Raw genomic sequence first — 18,150 nt, forward strand, 5'->3', positions numbered from 1 at the left:
TTGGTAGTATACTTACATTAATAATCTAACCTTACAGTATTCTTTAACTCTCAAAGGGAATACGTTCCATGGAAAAGAGGCTCATTTTAATGTAGTCTTCTTAAGGGATGAGAAGTATACAGTGGAAAGATCGCAGTAGTAAACATGCTATGATCCCTCTTCTCCGTGAGTACTAATTAAAGTGGCATTTACATTCACATCATGTCCTTGAGTATTTTCCAAAGATAATTACTAATAATAGAAGTGATCAATTACTGGGATATTACTTGACTAATAGCATGAATTTAATTCAGTTTGGTTCTTGGATCAATTCTTAAAATCCATTCTTAAACTGTGCAACTGATCCAATGCTTGCATTACTTCCAGTTACTGTAGCACACTTCTAGTTAAATGAACGCTCAGAAGGTGAAGTAGCTAACATTGACAAAACTCCAGTTCTTTACAGTTCTACACAGAAGGGCTGCAAGTAATATTATGCGCAAATATTTCTGCACAATTCAAGAGTTTAGTTATAAGTTTTGGTTTTACACACAAGGCATTTTAATGGCAGTACAACTATTCGTATTCTAAACACAAGCCAAGCCTCTCCTTTTCCTTATTCTCAGCATTAATATTTTAAATGACAGTAATGGACAAAGTCAGATTATGTTTATTCATTCATTATATCATTCACTGAAGTGTCCATTGTCTATAGGCAAACAAAACAATGAACACTGAAAAAAAATTTCTAGTTTAGTTCTATGACTCTGGTATTTGAAGACGAGGGAACAATTCCTTCTTCTATCTGACAGGGATTACTCAGTCTGATCAATATAAACTACAGAATTGTGGATGTGCAAGAGGCACATGAACATTTTTTTTGTTTGGAATGTTTTATTAGAAGAGTGATTTTAAGAAAGAAATAAAATCATACACTAAATTCTTCTTTCATTGACCTGTATTAGAATTGTGAACAACTGATAAATGCAGACAGCTTTCCTCTTCTAAATAATGACACTATTTTCTCTTCGTGAAGAACATTCTGCTACGCTGTGTGACCTAAAGGCCTGTGAACATGAAAGAATTTGCTTCATGTTTTTGTTTTTCGCTCAAAACATAGATTTGCAAGACTTCCAGTAAAGAACTCTTTAATGGAATGGTTGGACTCGATGATCCGGTGGGTCTTGTCCAACCTGGTTATTCTATGATTCTATAATTCTAATTTGTATTGTACCTCAAGTTAAAATACTCCAGCCTTTAACAGCTATCATATAAATATTAATGATAGAATTCAAGGGGAGCAATGAAAAATTCCTCCTCTTTTTAGTATAAACATGTAGCAAAGAACTACAGTCTATTTCTAATAAACGTGAAAGTTTACTTCTGTAAGTACTAAGGAAATGTAATGTACGTTAAATCTGCTCCTCAACCCACCCCTGTGCATCCTATTAGCATGATGCAAGCAACATGTCTTTAAAACATTTATAGCAGATCAATCTCAGTTGTTTTATGCAGAAGTAAACTCTCATAAGAAGGGCTTCAAATCAGCTTTTCTAACCAGCACATGTGGTAGTTCTGCAAAGGCTTTTTAAGTGTGCTTGTCCAAAGAGTAGACCAGAATGAAAATAATTCCTTGTTCTAAAGCTTGTGTAAAGCCCACTCCTCTTGTGGACTTGTTTCCTAACAAAAGAGAATTTGAATCCTGACTACCAATTAGGATAGAAGTTAAGTTCTCCAAGTCTTCAAGGAAGATGGATGAAGCAGTTAGAAAACAGTACTTCCCTTTCAAATCTTTTGGGTGACTTTTTTGATAAATACAGCTTACCATTTACATAGCTGCAGAGGACAACTGACATAACAATGTCTGCTTCTACATAAATCCATTGACAATCTAACAGCCATGTAAGCTATCTTTGTAAGCAAAATCTAACTGAACTAATATAAAAAAAAAAAAGAAAAAAATAAATTTTCACCAGAATCCTAAATTATAAGACTACAGTTCGCTTGTCAGAGTATATTCTAGAGAATCTCAGCAGTTTAGGTTGAATTTGTCCTTTGGACATAACAGAGCAGCAGAAGGGTTTAATATTAATAACACCTGTTATACAGCATTTCTGACAACATAAGCATTATAGATACAGTGAGTATATTCCACTAATAATTTTGAAATCACTTTTATATTTCCAAGATATATTGAAATGAGGAGAATTGAGAAGATGAAATTATATACATATATTCCAATTCTTTTATAATTACAGCTACCGTAATAAACAGAAGTACAATACTAACCAATGAACATTAGCTAAACTGTATAAATTAGAGAAACACAAAAAGTCAGTAAACAAAGTTCTTCATTAATTTAGATTCTCATTGTTCTAAAGCTAAACCAAATTTCATTTCTGCCCTTGAAGCATTATTGTTCTGAAAAAAAACCCAGCCCTTGCCTTTACCAGAGCACCTACTCTTGCATTCTGCACATATGCATAACCTCTCCAGGTACCACTTTATTCTATTTTAATTTTAGTATAGTGATAGGTTCTGCTGGAGCACACGTATGGTCCCAACATGGAACCTGGAAGGTGGTGACTAACTCTCATTTCTTCTGTCTCTCTTATCAACTATCTCTCTCTTCTCCCTCTTTCTTCTAGTTCTCTTTTCTTCTTTTCCCTTATAACAAGTGCTGCTGCATCAGGCTGTAGTGGCTATTTTGGTTTCAGTTTTGGTCTGGCAACATTGGGCTTTTTATGGTTTTCAGTTTTGGTAACCGCATTGTTCATAACAGCATTGCCGGTGTTTCTAAGTTGCAAATTGTTCGTGGCTCAGGAGTCTAACCGTGGAGACATTCAAAATTTGCCTTAGAATAAGTCCCGAGCAAACTTACTAGCTTTGAGCAAGCAGTTGGACTAGACAATGTTCAGAACTACCCTCCAATCAATATTATTTTATTAGACAAGGCTCTTACCATTTAACATCTACACAACCAGTAAAGTCCAGAAAGACAGAAAAACTAGATTCCTACCTGGAACTCAAGGTGGGTTTAATAAAATGGCTCTACTTCTAGTAGTAACAGAACATTATGAATAGATTTTCCTTTGTGCTATTCTGTTGTTCTGTCTTAAAAAGAAAAGTATATTTTTCTGTATTGCATTACGATTCTTCATAACTTCACATATTTGAGTTTTCTCTGATTCCTGACATAAAAAGAGGAGTTTTGTATAAAAAAGTTCCTCTTTCAAACAAAACTAAATTGCTTCTAGGACCCTATCTACACTTAGCAAAGTTGGGCAGGAAGGAGGAGGAGTGTTTCTTACTTGGAAGTGGTATCAGTCAATTAAAATTGGATTTCTGTTGTTACAAGCAGTAATTAAAATCTAGTGCTTTTTTATTTTATTGGATTTTATCATCACAGATTACCCAATTACTTGTCTAAAATCCAGTTTCATTTGATGGGAGCATTTTCCATCTTTACTCAGCCAAAACTACACGACTTGCAATGCAATAGTACTATCTGAACTTTTGCAGCACATATGCTTGAAGAATTGACCAGTGTAAGAATTTAGAGGTTCTAATGCCTTATCTGAGCAACTCTTCAGTCATGACTATTTTTCTACCTCTTTTCTTTTCCCTCCAATAAAAATCTACACAAATTATCCTGCAAAGTTGCCCTTTCTAATACCAAGGTAGAAAGATGTAATACAGAAAGTTATTGAAATACCAGCTACAACCACCTTGCAATTTCAAAAATTAGGACAGATGTCTTATACAGGTTAATAGTTTTCTAAACACTAGTTTAGACATAATGTTGTCCATTTGTTAATGTGCTAGTCCGTTAACAGAATTAAAATTATTTTATACTAGTTCTTACACTGCCAACTGCTAAGTTTTTTCACTAAAACAAGACAGAAGTTTAATTTAAAGGTTTGAGAAGCCCTTTATTAGCTGCAGCTTCTGAGTAGACTCACTGCTTTGATGACAAAAGGAAAGCTGTTTCATTAAATACACACGTAACAACTAACCTAATTTTTCTGTAAAGCGTATGAACATAAATATATGGCTATTCCAATAAAACATTACAAAGTATTTTCAATAGCACTATCATGATTACTGTTGGAAGACACATCAAAATATTGCTGTGGCACTATTGACACCAGTCTGGATGTCTTATGTTAGATTCTGATATAATAACTGGTATGAACACTTTTTGTTCAAAAGCAAGACAACTACATAATAATATACCACACTGTAAAGTGAGACTTTTATGCATGGAAACTGCTATGAAACAATGTGGCTGCTTTCAGAATAGTCAGGCATTACAAATGCAATCTCGGTGAACTGTATTTTAACATACTACCAGATAGGTGGAAGGCAAAAGGATAATGTATTTCCTGATAATGTATTTCCTGAACCATTCCAAGAAGGTTCCATTTATTTTAATTAGACTCATATGAGAAGTCATGTCAGAAAACACATAATAATATACTTCAGTAAATTACATTTTGTCCAGCTTAGTAGTAGAGGACTAATGCCAATTAAGAATCTTTCTATTCTAAGCATAAAATTTTCACCGAGATCTTAATTTTACACTGATATTTACAAAAATGAATAATAGCAATCAAACATATTTTTCATTTAGCTTCATAAATACACAGATTACCAGAGACCTGTATTAGCTAGACCATTTGAAAACTGATATTTTAGAAACTGTTCCTGACAAAGACTAGTGCTTATAAAACTGTGAAAGGTAAGTAGGAAAAATAAGGCTGAATAAAGCTGCCCAACTGGATATTTATATTTGATCTCGTATCTCAATTTTTTCTATCCAAAAGATCTGCTAAATAGATATCAATTGCTGCCTAAGGACATACTTTGTGTTAAACTTAAGCAATTTCAACAGGCTTTTAAAATATAAGAGATGCTAAAAAATCCAATTAATATAGTAGCAAATAATACCATTACCCATTTCATAAAGCACTAGCTTATGTACAAAAAATTTTTGACAATAAAAGTATCATATTTCCATCTTCACACAATAACTGTCCAACTTCTAAAAATTTCTTCTCAAAGAAAAGGAAATCATGAATTTTGAAAATCATCTTAATTCAGTATTTTAGATCAAGCTTGCCCTTTGCCCTGTTGTCATTTATAGCTAACTTTCAACCATTTTTAAATGTAGTCTCGTGCATACTGCACAATAAAAATTGTAGAATTTGTACCCCAAACAAAAAAAATGGTTGCTAATCCCTGGATAGACATGCAAAAATGCTCGCCTAGTCCTTGCTGTTATTTGATTAAAAGCTGATGAAAATATAGCATGACTTCATTGCTACTAGGTTAATTAAACAGCAACAGAACTACCTCTGCAGGAGGCTCAAAAATACATATTGCTTTCTCCAGCTCTCTACTTGTCTCACCATCAGCTCTATACAGATCAAGCTCTGAATAAAAATCAGAACCCTTCCAAGACTCTTTATATATAGAAACTGATGGAATGTTTATTTTTCACTCTTAACTCAGGTAAAATAGGTACAGCTTTCTCTGTCATACAGTCAGTAACAGCCTAATTGTAACAAAATCATTTGGCAAAGGACAAAGAACTCCAAAAATGTATCAGAGGTAAAGAGCAAGTCAAGACAGAAGACAAGTTTCACTTCCGTCAACCAGAGCTGAAACATCAAACAATGGTACAGTGAGTTTCAAAATAAAAGATATTTCTAAATAAAATTTGAGACTGCTTTCATGTGGACCCAAAACCTGAATAGCTGACAGCGGTGGAAAATAAAGGAAGTAACTGCAACAACCTCAGTATGAGAGCACATCAACTTCACAGAACACACTGCACAGGATTACAAAAATAAGATATAAAAGCTTCACTCAAAGAATACAACCATAGAATTAAAGTAATTTAGGTAATCAAGAAAAGAATTATAAATACAGTGCACAAGCCAAAAATGTTAAGAACTGATAATGTTTCTTCCACAAGGTACTGGCAGCAGTAAGTAGTGTTGTTTAAGAAAGCAAACAAGTGTCTTTTCATTTTTGAAAATATAGGAATTTAAGGAAGAGAAAAGAAGTGTCATCTAAAATTATGACAACAACAAAGCAAATAACAGGAGATAACTGAGGCAAGGAACAGTTTATGAAGACAGAATAACGTCACTTTCTAAGTCTGGTGGCATATCAGACTCTACAGCTAGTAAGGAACTGAAGCATTCTTCTGTGAAATAAGAAATGCTATGAATTAGGAAATTTGAACCTAATAATAAAGCAATTAAGTTTGGTGAGCTATTCTACGCTTCCACTTAAACCCAGAATTTTACATGGTCAGACTGTTAATAATGTTACAGATTACATGCAGTAATCCTTGTACAAAATTAGCAAGGAAACCTGGAATTGGTATAAAAAGCTAGACATTGAAAAGAAAGCAATGAGTTAATTTCATCCAGATGTAAAGACAGCAGTTGCTAACATAATGCACAATAGTGTTACAGTGAATTATCATGGTTGAATAAATCTCACAGAAGTGTTAGATAAGCACTTTTATGACTTCATATTCACAGGAACATAGATAAGTGCTAGAAAACTGAAATAGGAAAATGTTCAATAATGTTACTCAGAAAAAAAAAAAACCAACGTAAAATAGGCAAAGTGTTACAGAATTCTTATTGAGCTTCTAATACTAGTAAAACCTGAACCTTAAGTTACAACTCCAGTAGTTAGCGATACCTTATATCAGGAACTTGGGTGATCCTGTATCTATGCTTTTCTTTAATTCTTAAAGTCTAACTGGTTTTACTTACTGATACAGACATAATTCCAAGGACGTAAAAGTACTGACACATATGAACAAGGAGACACAGGTGCATCTGAGGCACAAAACAACTTACCTGAAGTCATATAATGGAGCAAAACCAGAAATGTAAGTATATATGTTGACTAATACGGTAGGTTAGTAGCTAGAATTTAAAACCATCTCTACTGTTATTTTCATTATTTAGTTTTGTATGCTAACACTCCCACATTAGTAGTTTTTCAGACACTCAGATAGGATATCAGGAGTTCACATTCTAAAAACTGAGACAAGACGGCACAAATTCAGCAACAACTAAAGAGATACTTTAAAATTACGTAATGTAGTCTATACTTCAGAAGCAACTCTTTATAAAGGGCAAAGTGTATAAAACTGGATATAGTAAAAACTGATTTGCCATAACCAGTGCTTTTTCTATGCAGTATTTCTCCTTTCTGTCCCTCTATTGGAAAGTATTTCTAATACTGCAAAGGCAGTAACGAAAACCTCTAATTTTTTAAAAGACACAGTGGTTTACAGAGATTATTTATTACATTATCATTTCTACTTCTGCATAACAAATTTGACACATGGAATCATGTCATTTTAGGACATCAATATGCTGTAACATTCCTGATACAGAGCAAATCTGTAACCAAATTCAAACTGCAATTTTTTCGCTACTCTTTTTAAGATATGACATAAAGGGAGCTTCAAATAACTTTTTTCTTTAAGGAATAAAACAGTCTCTTTTAACCAGTGATGGTCAAACCTGAAAATAGCTCAACAGGCCACTAGTCATGAAAAAGCTTCTTGACCACTAACTACTAACTTCACTCTAAGTTTCAAGATTCCATTGCAACAACTTGCTTGGAAAGTGGGAAGTAACAAAGAGTGGTAGAAAGTAGCCAAGTTCCTCTTTTCCTCCCCAGGAGGCAGAGAGGTTTTCCTTCTGAACTATAATGAACTAATTTGCAAATTCGTGAGCAGGAAGGAGCAAGAGAATTCTTTCAAAGACAGCAGTAGCAGGATGCAACAGCAATTTTGGCATTAATCAACTAGTGCTAAGTTCTTAGTAAAGCTGATAATGAACATAAATTGAAGGAGTAAAGAGATACAAGAAAAAACATTCTGTAAAGTTCAGTGGAAGAGTGGCAGGTATGATGGGAAAAAAAGCACAACAAAATATATGCCATCTCATTTTCTAACTAAAACACTCAAGAAAGGGGTAGATGAGAGGTTAGAAACCTCAAAGGTTTGTGTAAATGAAGCCTGAAAAGAAGAAAAAAAACAAACTTGCTTTTCACCTTGTGAAGAAGCACATTTCTACAAAAAGACACAATATCCATGTATCTTTGGACAGCAGAAGTTGTGTGGTATGTAGCATTTTATAACACACTGACTACAGCTGGAAGCCTGATAGAATTTTAAAAACACAGTCACTCATTTCATTATTTAAATCAAAGACAGTGGATCATTCTAAACATCTGATATACCTAAACAGATTCTGCTTGCAACTGGAAATGCAAGACTTTGACATGTCATACAGTGCTATGGAACCGCAATTATTTGCTATTATAGACTCAGTGTAGGGAATTATAATTTATATAGTATTTCCTCTCAAAATAAAATAATCAACTCACCACTTGTCCATTCTGAGGATTTTTATGTGCATATGGGGGTCCACGGATATGATTCCACATCTGACCAGATGTCATAGCAAATACAACACACTAGAGCAAACAGAAAAACAATGTACTCATTTATTTACCCAGAAGAATTCAACATAAAACCATTCTGCTGGTGATGTTTGGTTTAGATACATAATTGTTTACCTAACCAGATATAGTATCTACCTCTATTTGATTTTTAGAATTATATGTGCTGCTCTCATAAAATTCTTAATGTCTTATGTTAGAAAATGAGTTAGCTCAAGACAGAGATTTTGAAAATTTCCCTTGAAATAATCCTGTCTTTATGTGCACTTGAAATTGCCACATTTACACATCTATAGGACTAAAAAGCACTTGTAACAGTAGAAGGCATCCATTTCAACTATTCTGCAAACTATTGTATGAGTTTTATATAACCCTTCATGAAGTTACTTCTGCCGCTAATCTAATATAAATACTTAGCTTAAATGTTTGCTTTCGAGGGTACAAAATGGTATATAAAATCATAAGGAAAAAAATTCAATTATCAAAAAATGTCTGTTCCATTTTATGAAATTCTCACTGCACATCCTATATGACTGTGATTCATTTTAGCTATAACAAATAATAATGGTTGAGTTGGTAGGGAAGTGAAATTCCCTGTGGAAAGAAGTGTGGAGTTAGGATAGGAAGGTACAAAAACCGTAAAAATTGACATTAATTCTTGCAGGTCATATTGCAGAAACTACGTGACAAACAGCAAAGTCATAGCAAGAGGCATGACTATCTTAAAGATGAAAATATAATATCTTTTGATTACTAAATGAAAAAAACAAAACCAAGAAACTTGGATCATCAAAGTATGTCTTCTACGTATATCTGTCAATATAGATAATACCTACAAAAATTCCCAGATAATTTGAATAGTTTTTACATATATGCTCATTTTTACCGTACATAAATATTCCTACCAGCATAGTAGTCATAGTGATTCAAGTAGATGGATCACAAACGTAAAAATTCATACCATGATGTTTAACTGAATTAGTGTTCACTAGAACTCTTTAAATGTTTTCCTTTAAAGAATGTTTACTAACATATTTGTGAAATAAACATAAGCTAACATAGCTTTGTATCTCCATAAATGCAGCATTGCCAGCTCTAGTAATATGATTTGAACAAACTGTAAGGCTTCTTTCATTTCTATTGTATTTAGAATGAAATAATTACGATCAACATAATGATGTAAAGTAGGCATGGGATTATAGCAAAGAGGCCTGGGTGTGAGTTGACAGCTTGTGAATCTAGGAAATGCTGCTTGCGTTTGGATTGGGTAAATTAATAGCTCATGGATCTGGGTCGTGACTACCCTTTTCCTTCTCTCTTCCTTGGCCTTATTCTCCTCATCCTCTCCTCTTCTTATAAGGGTCACCAATATAGACAGCATGGACATGAGTTTTGGATTTGAGTTCTGTGACAAATGTTTAAGTCATGGGGTGGAATGTAAATCCTGACTGCTTCATTCTTTGCTTCTTTCTTTTTCCCAAGGAACTGCTGCTGTTCATTGATGTGGTCATTTATTTCCTTTTCCCTTCTCTCTCTCTCTCTCTCTCTCTCTCTCTCTCTCTTCCTTTCGGTCTCCCTCCTGTTACCTTACGGTGCACATGTCAGATCAGATCCAAGTGACCTTGGTTACATTCAGGGAACAGATTGTGATCTACACAGGTTGGGATTTGCTCCTGTAACTTCAGGGAGTTGTATCCCCATGTCTCAGCTGTGCACCTGAGTATTTTGGTCTGTTTGTGTTTGTTAGAGCCAGAATAAATATTGCTTTTGATTTTCGCCCTGTGAATGACCTTGTTGGCCTCTGTATTACCACACAGATAAATGAGTCTGCCCCCAATCAGGCCTGAATGTGACTGTGTGGCTCGTAGGTCCGGGGCATAACAGCAGACAAATTCAGATACCAAAATATGGGATGGAGACATCTGGCATGACAATGATGATTTGGCGGAACATTCTGACTGTCTCTCAGAATCTAAATTCCCCATAGCACCCAGATCCTCAAGATCTAATTGACCTGGTGACCTCCTGACAAAAAAACTTGCAAACTCCCTGAGGAGGGCAGTAAGCCACCGTCAGATGGGTTAGTTATACAATAGCTCTTCAACAAATTATTGCCATTCCTGTTGGGCCAAGAAAAGTTTTTTAGGGGTGCAAATGCCCCACAGCAAAAATTCTCTGGCTCCCTGGTAAAAAAACCTGATCTGCACTGATGTACTGGTTGGTATCATCAGTACTAATATTTTAAGATTTGACTTATTGTACAGTAAGTGGGGAAACAGCTTGATGGGTCACTTTGGAGCTTTGACAAGGTAATGGGAAAATAGCATGACTTGAGGGGAATAAGCCTAAAGCAACAGACTTATTAGAGATATCTAATCCAGCCTTTATCACTGTCAAAAAAAAATTATCAATATAAAGTAATATTTTCTGCCAGCAGCTCCACACTTGGATATTGCCAGAGTGTTTGCAGTTTTGGGGAGAGATGTGCAGGTTAGGAATAAAGGGCAGACTCCCTGGGGAAGCTGTGTTTGGGAGAGAAGGTAGTGAATGGAAAAAAAAGACAATTTGTCAAACACTGGTGCAACCTTTTCAGCTTCAAATTATGCACCTGACAGGTCTTGGGGAGAATCAAACAAAATTTTGACTAAACCCTGGTTAGTTATCATTGAAAATAGAGGGCTGAGAGAATGGATTTGTGTTTAACTTTCACTGAGTTGCCGAAGCGGACTCAGGGACTGATTTGGGCCAAAATCTAACCTTCCAGTTAATTAAACAGAATTACTAGAGACTTAAAAAGCCATTTTGTATGCAATTTGAAGTGGAGCTTCCTACTATCAAATACGATACAAAGCAGGTCATTAGATTTCTCTGTAAGTTTAGAACCCAGAATATGACAAATGCTTTGCAACATAAGAAAAATAATGAACTTCTAGATCCATTTACGAGTATAAATTCAAGCATAGTTTCAATAAAAGGGGAGAGATAGGCAGCCGGTTCTATACTTAACTTCGATACTATTCTGCATATGTAATTTTTAGCCATTCCACAAGTACTGTTTTAAAGAAATGTAATCCTCTTTATCCATTTTAACTTTGCTTTTGTAGTCAATGAAGGCCACAGAGCTGCAAGATCTGTACTCAATTTTTAAATAACAATCCATCACTTACTAGAACTTCCCATAAGAGATATACAATTCAAGGACAGCGAGTACAACACAGAAGCAAAGAGAATGGGTTTCTGTATCATTAAAAGGTACTAAAACCTCTAGCTATGGGAAGAAAAGGACATTAATAACCTGCATTCACTGCTGTCCTCTTGAGATACCTATCTACTCATGTAGAGGAACCTGACTTTTTCTAGCTGTATCTTTGAATAAAACACATTACCTGTTTTATCCTCATTCCCAGAAGGGGGTAAAGAAGCCACTAGTAGCCACAATACCTTTCAAGCTCTTTTGGAGCAACAACTCATGACGAATGTACTGTACAGTGCAGGTACTATGGAGTGTATCAGCACAGAACACATTTCTCATAACCATTAACTGTTACAACAACAGTAAACAAACACATTTTTTCTCCTCATTCAAGTGACTTTTCATATTTTGCCGAATAGATTCAACTCCTAGGTTGACTTGCAACCTGAGCAAGGACTTTGCCTTCCCAGATTTCATAGGTATACAGGCAAATCTGAAATATACACATAAAATAACACGGAAAATTGCACACAGAAAACCACAGTGGAAGCCTGGAAATAATTAAAAAAACCAAAACCCTATTAAGCCACATTCTAGTCAACTAAACAAATAAACTCTCAGTACCAGTAGTGTTGTTTAAAATGTAGCAATTACTTATCTAAAATAGTAGAAATTTGCCCAGTTTACACCATCTGGCCTTTTATTCTCTATGCTTAAGAAATGAAGAGCCTTGACAAGAATCTGAATTGCTTCTTTTTATCAGTATAAAAAGACAGGACTCTGCAAATACCTAAAGACTGAAGTCTTTCCTCATTTTTATGCCTGCATGTCAGATGGAAAAAATATCCATAGATGAAGAGCAGGATTTCAACTAAACTCTAAAATAACCTAGAGGATAAATTTTGGATGTGATCTCAAAAGACATCTTTTGGGATATTACATACTGTGACTCAATCATCATGATTTGCCATTCTAAAGTCTTCTGAGTAATGCTCCAAGTAAAAATGCTTAAGGCATACAAGATACTACCAGAGTCTGCAGAGCTTCAACGAGGGACTGAAACTGCTACTAGCACTGCTGTTGCGCAATCTAATATTGAGGACAAAACCAGTTCGACAGTCTTGTATAAACTGGCATTGGAATCAATGCGAGAGATGAAAGCTCTGGTCCTTGCTTCTGAAAGTCCATCAAAACCATTAGATGGATCACTAAAAATTGCATTCCCAAATATTCTCCTAAAACAGTGACAAAAATACTACCCAAGAGACACAACTTTTTGGTATCAACGGAGATATCAAATAAAAATTCAGTCAACATTTCTGTTTGCAACGCCACAGCTTTCAGTTACTGAATTGCAGGACGTCTATGAAAGAGTTTCAGTTAAAGAAAATGTTATTTTCCATATGGTTATGAATGCTGGCTACCTAGCAGTACAATACCACCCCAAAACCAATCAAAGCTTTTTAGAAAAAAGCTCCTGTGCTTTCTCAGTTCTGCAACATCATAAAATGAATAGACAATAAGGAACAAAATAATTGCCCCTCCTGTCAAAAACATGGGCTTTCTCTAACTTTTATGCATCTTGCCTGACTCTCCTTGTTTATTTTTTCAAATTCAAGGAGGAAAAAATATTCATGAAGAATACAATTCTTTAAAATTAACTATTTATTAGTTATTTATACACTTCATAAAAGCATTTTATTAGGCATGACTCACTTCCCTTAATTAGACACAATCTTCTCCATTTTTGCATTTAATGAACTACTATGTAGAAAGAAGCTCCAAGTTTTACTCATAGAAAAAAAGCACCATGAAAGAGAATCATAACTACATAATAGCTTAGAATGAATATATTAAGGATTGTCCATTTTTTTCTATGGACCTTGCAGTATTCTAGTCATTTTACAGAACTGAGGTCACCTATGCAAAAGCCTGCAGTCTAGAGCCCCTGCTGATTCCTCCAAAAAGAACTTAATGTTAACTTGTATGTCTCTGTAGATCTGTATAAAACCTAAAGGACTTCTGATAATTGTATGATCTTTGCTGAAATATAACTTTGCAGTATGGGACTGGGACAACATTGTGAAGGTAAAAGAACAATAATGATTAAAAAAAGGGAAGAACTGGCTCAATACCATGATTAATTGCTACATTCTTGCAGACATAAGACCTCTTTCTAAAACATCCTCTAAGTGCTATTCATTTTTAAAGTAAACAGAATTTTACAGGAAGTAGCATTAGCAACAACAATAAATGGCATTAATACCATTTTATTCCCCTTAACCCTATTATTGCTTGTCAATACAATCAGAAGGATGAAAATTACTGAATGGTATTAATAAAATTTCTTTAAATGTTGGATTTCATTTGGACATTGATCCTTTTCACAGGGTTTCAGCTGAATATTAATACAAGTTTTCTACATTGTAATTTATAGTTAACTTCAAATGTAAAATGTCCAGCTGCTGCTACGGAGAACAGCAAATAATTTAAAAAATATTTCATGTGTTAATTTTCTTAATTAAATCAGGAAGTTATGTCTTCAACTATTTATTGAATATATTTACTGAATGTAATAAAATGATTCTTGATTTCAAGAACTGATTTTTAACCTCTGTAATACAAAAAACCCCCATACTTCCTAAAAACATTCAAACATTAAACTTCTGATCTGAAACCCTGAGGTATGAAATTGGAATAAAATTGCTGTCTCCAGTGATACAGTGCATAGTTAAACAAAGGAAATATCACTGATAACATATCTCTATTTTTTGACAAAAACATCTGTTTTGGTGTGCTAAGTATTGTTTTACTCAGGTGATCTCTAAAGATATTTAATTAGGAGTCCAAAAACAAGTTAGACTGATATATATCAAAATTGAACTTCCTGGTGCTACTGTATCTTTAAAAAGTATTATCAATGACAAACAGTGGTAATCTAGAAAAATATATGGAACCAAATAAGACAGACTTACTTTGGAAAAGAACTATCAAAACTCTGCTAGAGCTCAGGAGAGTCCAAATGACAACTTGGAACAAAGACAACATTCTGCCTCGGCTCTCTAGATCAAAAGGAAACATCATTCTACTTGAAATTTGGTCATGTAGGTGTTTTACTTGAAATCTTGTTCTATATTTCTTCATCAGTGAATGAGGCAGATTAACAAATTGCTTAAACAAAGAATTAATGCCACATACACAAGTAGGAAACACTACAGTAGCGCCTAAGAGAAAACAGCATTATCAGTAGCTGTTACTCAAGAGTAACACCAAATATTAAGGAACTTAGAAGAAAGAGCTCACTTTAAGATCCTGACAATCATTCATGCAACAATGAATTGGGGTCTAACAGGAGGTAAGTAACTTAATCTTTGAACTGACATCAGAAAGGCTGCCAATGGGCCCACCAGCTGAAAATGTGACAAAAGAAGGTTTCTTCTCATATTGTTGAACTGGAGCAGAACCATCAATATGATGCGGCTTTGAAAAGGCAGAAACTATTACAGTAACCTAATTCTGGCAATGCTAAAAACACAGAATGATAGAACAACCCAGGTTGGAACAGACTTCAAAAGAACACCTGGTCCAAGCTTTTGTGGGAAAGGGAGACTAGATGAAAAATAAAATATGAATGCTGCTGCACAAGTAAATTCCTGTTCTACCTACAATTTTAGCCATGTGCTTTCAAGAAGGGGTAATTCATATAGACGCAAGTTGAGGAAAAAAATCTTTAAAATGATGAAGTGAATAAATAACCATTTACATGGAAAATGAAGAACAGCCGGGCTTACGTTGTACAAAATACATGGGCATTTTTTTAGAAAGCACTGTTCTCAATGTATTACTAAAGAAGGAAGGAGCTCTATTAAGCTGTAAAAAGTTGGATTGGACTTGATAACCCTAGACACTATTCTGCTATTGACAACCATGCTTCTGACTCCATGTCCCTGAAAATTAAGCCTTAGACACTTCTCAGATTTTTCCTTTTCTGTCAGTCACAATGATGGTAGAATAACAAGTACTTACATCTCAACTGTCATCTACCATCCTTGTGTGCTATTTCCTATCTAAAACTGAGACAACTGGTTCCCAAGCTATGGGGTTAGTCTCGGGGTTTCTTTGTGTTGGGCCTCATTAAAAAAAAGAGACTGTTACTTTTTTTAACCTTTCTTCACTCTGAAGTGATATAGTCTCACACTAATAGCCACACTCAACCAATGATAACACTACTGCTTTTAAAAAATGGGCAAGTTGAATGATAGCGGTGAACATTAGTAATACTTTTTATCAGAAATATTGTCTTGTTAACATTCAAACAAAAATCTGCAGCCAGAATCTGCTAATTTTCAGTGAATTACGTGGAGTAACTGATACTGCTTATGAGCATTAGCCCCAAAATCTTGATTATGCATCTTTCTCTGATAGTACCATTCTGAAGAAAATACTAATGAAATGGTTTTTAATTTACTGTGCAAGTGATAAAGACATATATGTTATGATAAGACACTAATAAAAAGCATATTATTAAGGAAAATCTGCATACCAGAGCTGCCATGGCCCAGCCGGTTTTGTTGTAGATGAACTCCAAGTTATTTCTTCGCAGATATAACAAGCCACCAACAAGAGATACCAGAAGAGCCAGTGCAATTGTACCAGAATAGTTAGGTGGCCTGAACACTCTAATCTGGAAAAGATAAATGCAAATACAGATCGCAAATAAATGTATACACATAGATCACTTTCCATACAAACAAACAAGGAGCATCTGAAATCTGGTTTCAGAGTCAGAAAGAGTAATACCTAAATGCATAATTAAATAAAAAAAAGTACTTTAATAAACACAAAATATCAGAAAAGTTTTAAACACAAATTGTTTAAAACATCTTGTGTCTGAATTAGGCGTAGATAGATTTGGATCTTATCTGTTTTCTATACAGTTTTGTAAAACACATTTTGCTTATTAACGACTAATTATACAACTATTATTGCCTGTTTTCATGCAGAATCAGAACAAAATTTAACAAAGCAAGAATGGAATATAATCTGCAAACTGCAGAAGTCAGCACAAGTATGATGACTATATTTCTTTTTTTTTAATGTTCTAGAACCTATACTTGAGGAGAAAAAAAAAGTATTAAGGAAAGATGGAGTTTGTCATCAGCCTGTCTCAGGCTACATAGTCTTCAACTTTTAAAACTGTCAAAAGACTTACATGAACATCTGTTCTGTCAGCTATCCATTTAGCTAACTGTTCAGCTGCAAATCCGATTCTCTGCAGGTCAAATGTGTCAGCCCTCTTGGGTTTACCTTTTGGAGGAAAATGCATGAAAGTCGGAGCAGAGTTCATATTCAGCTATAAAACCAGGAAAAATAACAGAAAAAAAATTAAGAACTCTTATCCTCAAAAATGTTTACCTCTTATGTACAAGACAACGTAAGTCTAATTAGCATGAAAAATATTATTTGCCTTCATACGTTATTCTTTTTTATACATCTTCTCACAAAAAGAGTGCACAGAATACTCTTTCTCATAGATTCTTAGGGACGTTCAATTATTCACAGTATTCCACCCACAAGCTTTGCTGAGTAAGAGTATCTTATGCTTTAAAGCTCTCACATACTCTAAGAACTTCCCTGTAATTAGTAAAACAGAGACCCCAGACCAATCTGATCTATAAAAGTACATTAGGCTATAATTCTAGGGGAAGAAAAAAGTGTTTAAATAGCTTGACATTGTTTCACTTGCCTAGCTCTCAACAATTCAAAGTTAACTAGACTAAACTATTCACCTAGCCTTCTACTGGCTTCAAGATAGAAAACTATGTGCTAGTGACTAGTCTTTTTTGAACCCAGAAAGGCCTAGATAAATAACTTAGACTACTTAACTTGCTCTGGAAATTACACGTCTGTTAATCCATGTGTCGACACCACTGGAACTGCTCACAGTATATAAAAAAATCCTCAAAGGCGTTAAACAGCAGATGTATAATTAAATTTGCCACTTTACATTTCAACTTCAGCTTTGCAAGGTGGCATAGGAGAATATAATTTTACTATGCAAAATTCCTCCCTATTCATTCTATCTCAGAGAAAGTGCAATGAAACACTTGAAAAAATGAAAATCAAGGGGAATACTTAAAGACGATGCAATATGGAGATCCTCAAATAATAAATGCAGAGTAAACTTGTTTGTTTCATTCCTGAAAAATGTGTTTCAATACATTCATTAAACATAACATTTAATCAAGAAGAGAACTGAATTTATCAATATAAATTGCCAGTGATGAAAATATTTTCCATTTAAGCAAAAAGCAGTCCTCTTTAGGGAGCTGATATAGAAATAAAAAATATTCAGGTAAAGGCTAAAACTAATGTTGTGAAATAATTTAATAGAATGTTTTATAAGATGCTGAAACACAACATTCTGAAATACAGAAATCTTTTGACATTGTATAGAGTTTGGGAACAGTTGA

The 18,150-nt window shown here is 34.4% G+C and overlaps 1 protein-coding gene across 1 annotated transcript in view; it reads right to left on the reverse strand.

The window, feature by feature from the left end:
- Nucleotides 1-18,150, reverse strand: part of TUSC3 (tumor suppressor candidate 3) — a 126,744-nt gene that overhangs the window by 46,424 nt on the left and 62,170 nt on the right. Inside the window, exons 4-6 of the mRNA XM_069855959.1 lie at nt 16,890-17,030; nt 16,221-16,361; nt 8,410-8,499 (exon numbers count right to left, since the gene is read on the reverse strand). Of these exons, the coding sequence (XP_069712060.1) occupies nt 8,410-8,499; nt 16,221-16,361; nt 16,890-17,030 (372 nt within the window). The remainder of the gene's footprint in view (nt 1-8,409; nt 8,500-16,220; nt 16,362-16,889; nt 17,031-18,150) is intronic.

Source organism: Phaenicophaeus curvirostris, chromosome 4 (genome assembly GCF_032191515.1).
Source record: "Phaenicophaeus curvirostris isolate KB17595 chromosome 4, BPBGC_Pcur_1.0, whole genome shotgun sequence".
NCBI lineage: Eukaryota > Metazoa > Chordata > Aves > Cuculiformes > Cuculidae > Phaenicophaeus > Phaenicophaeus curvirostris.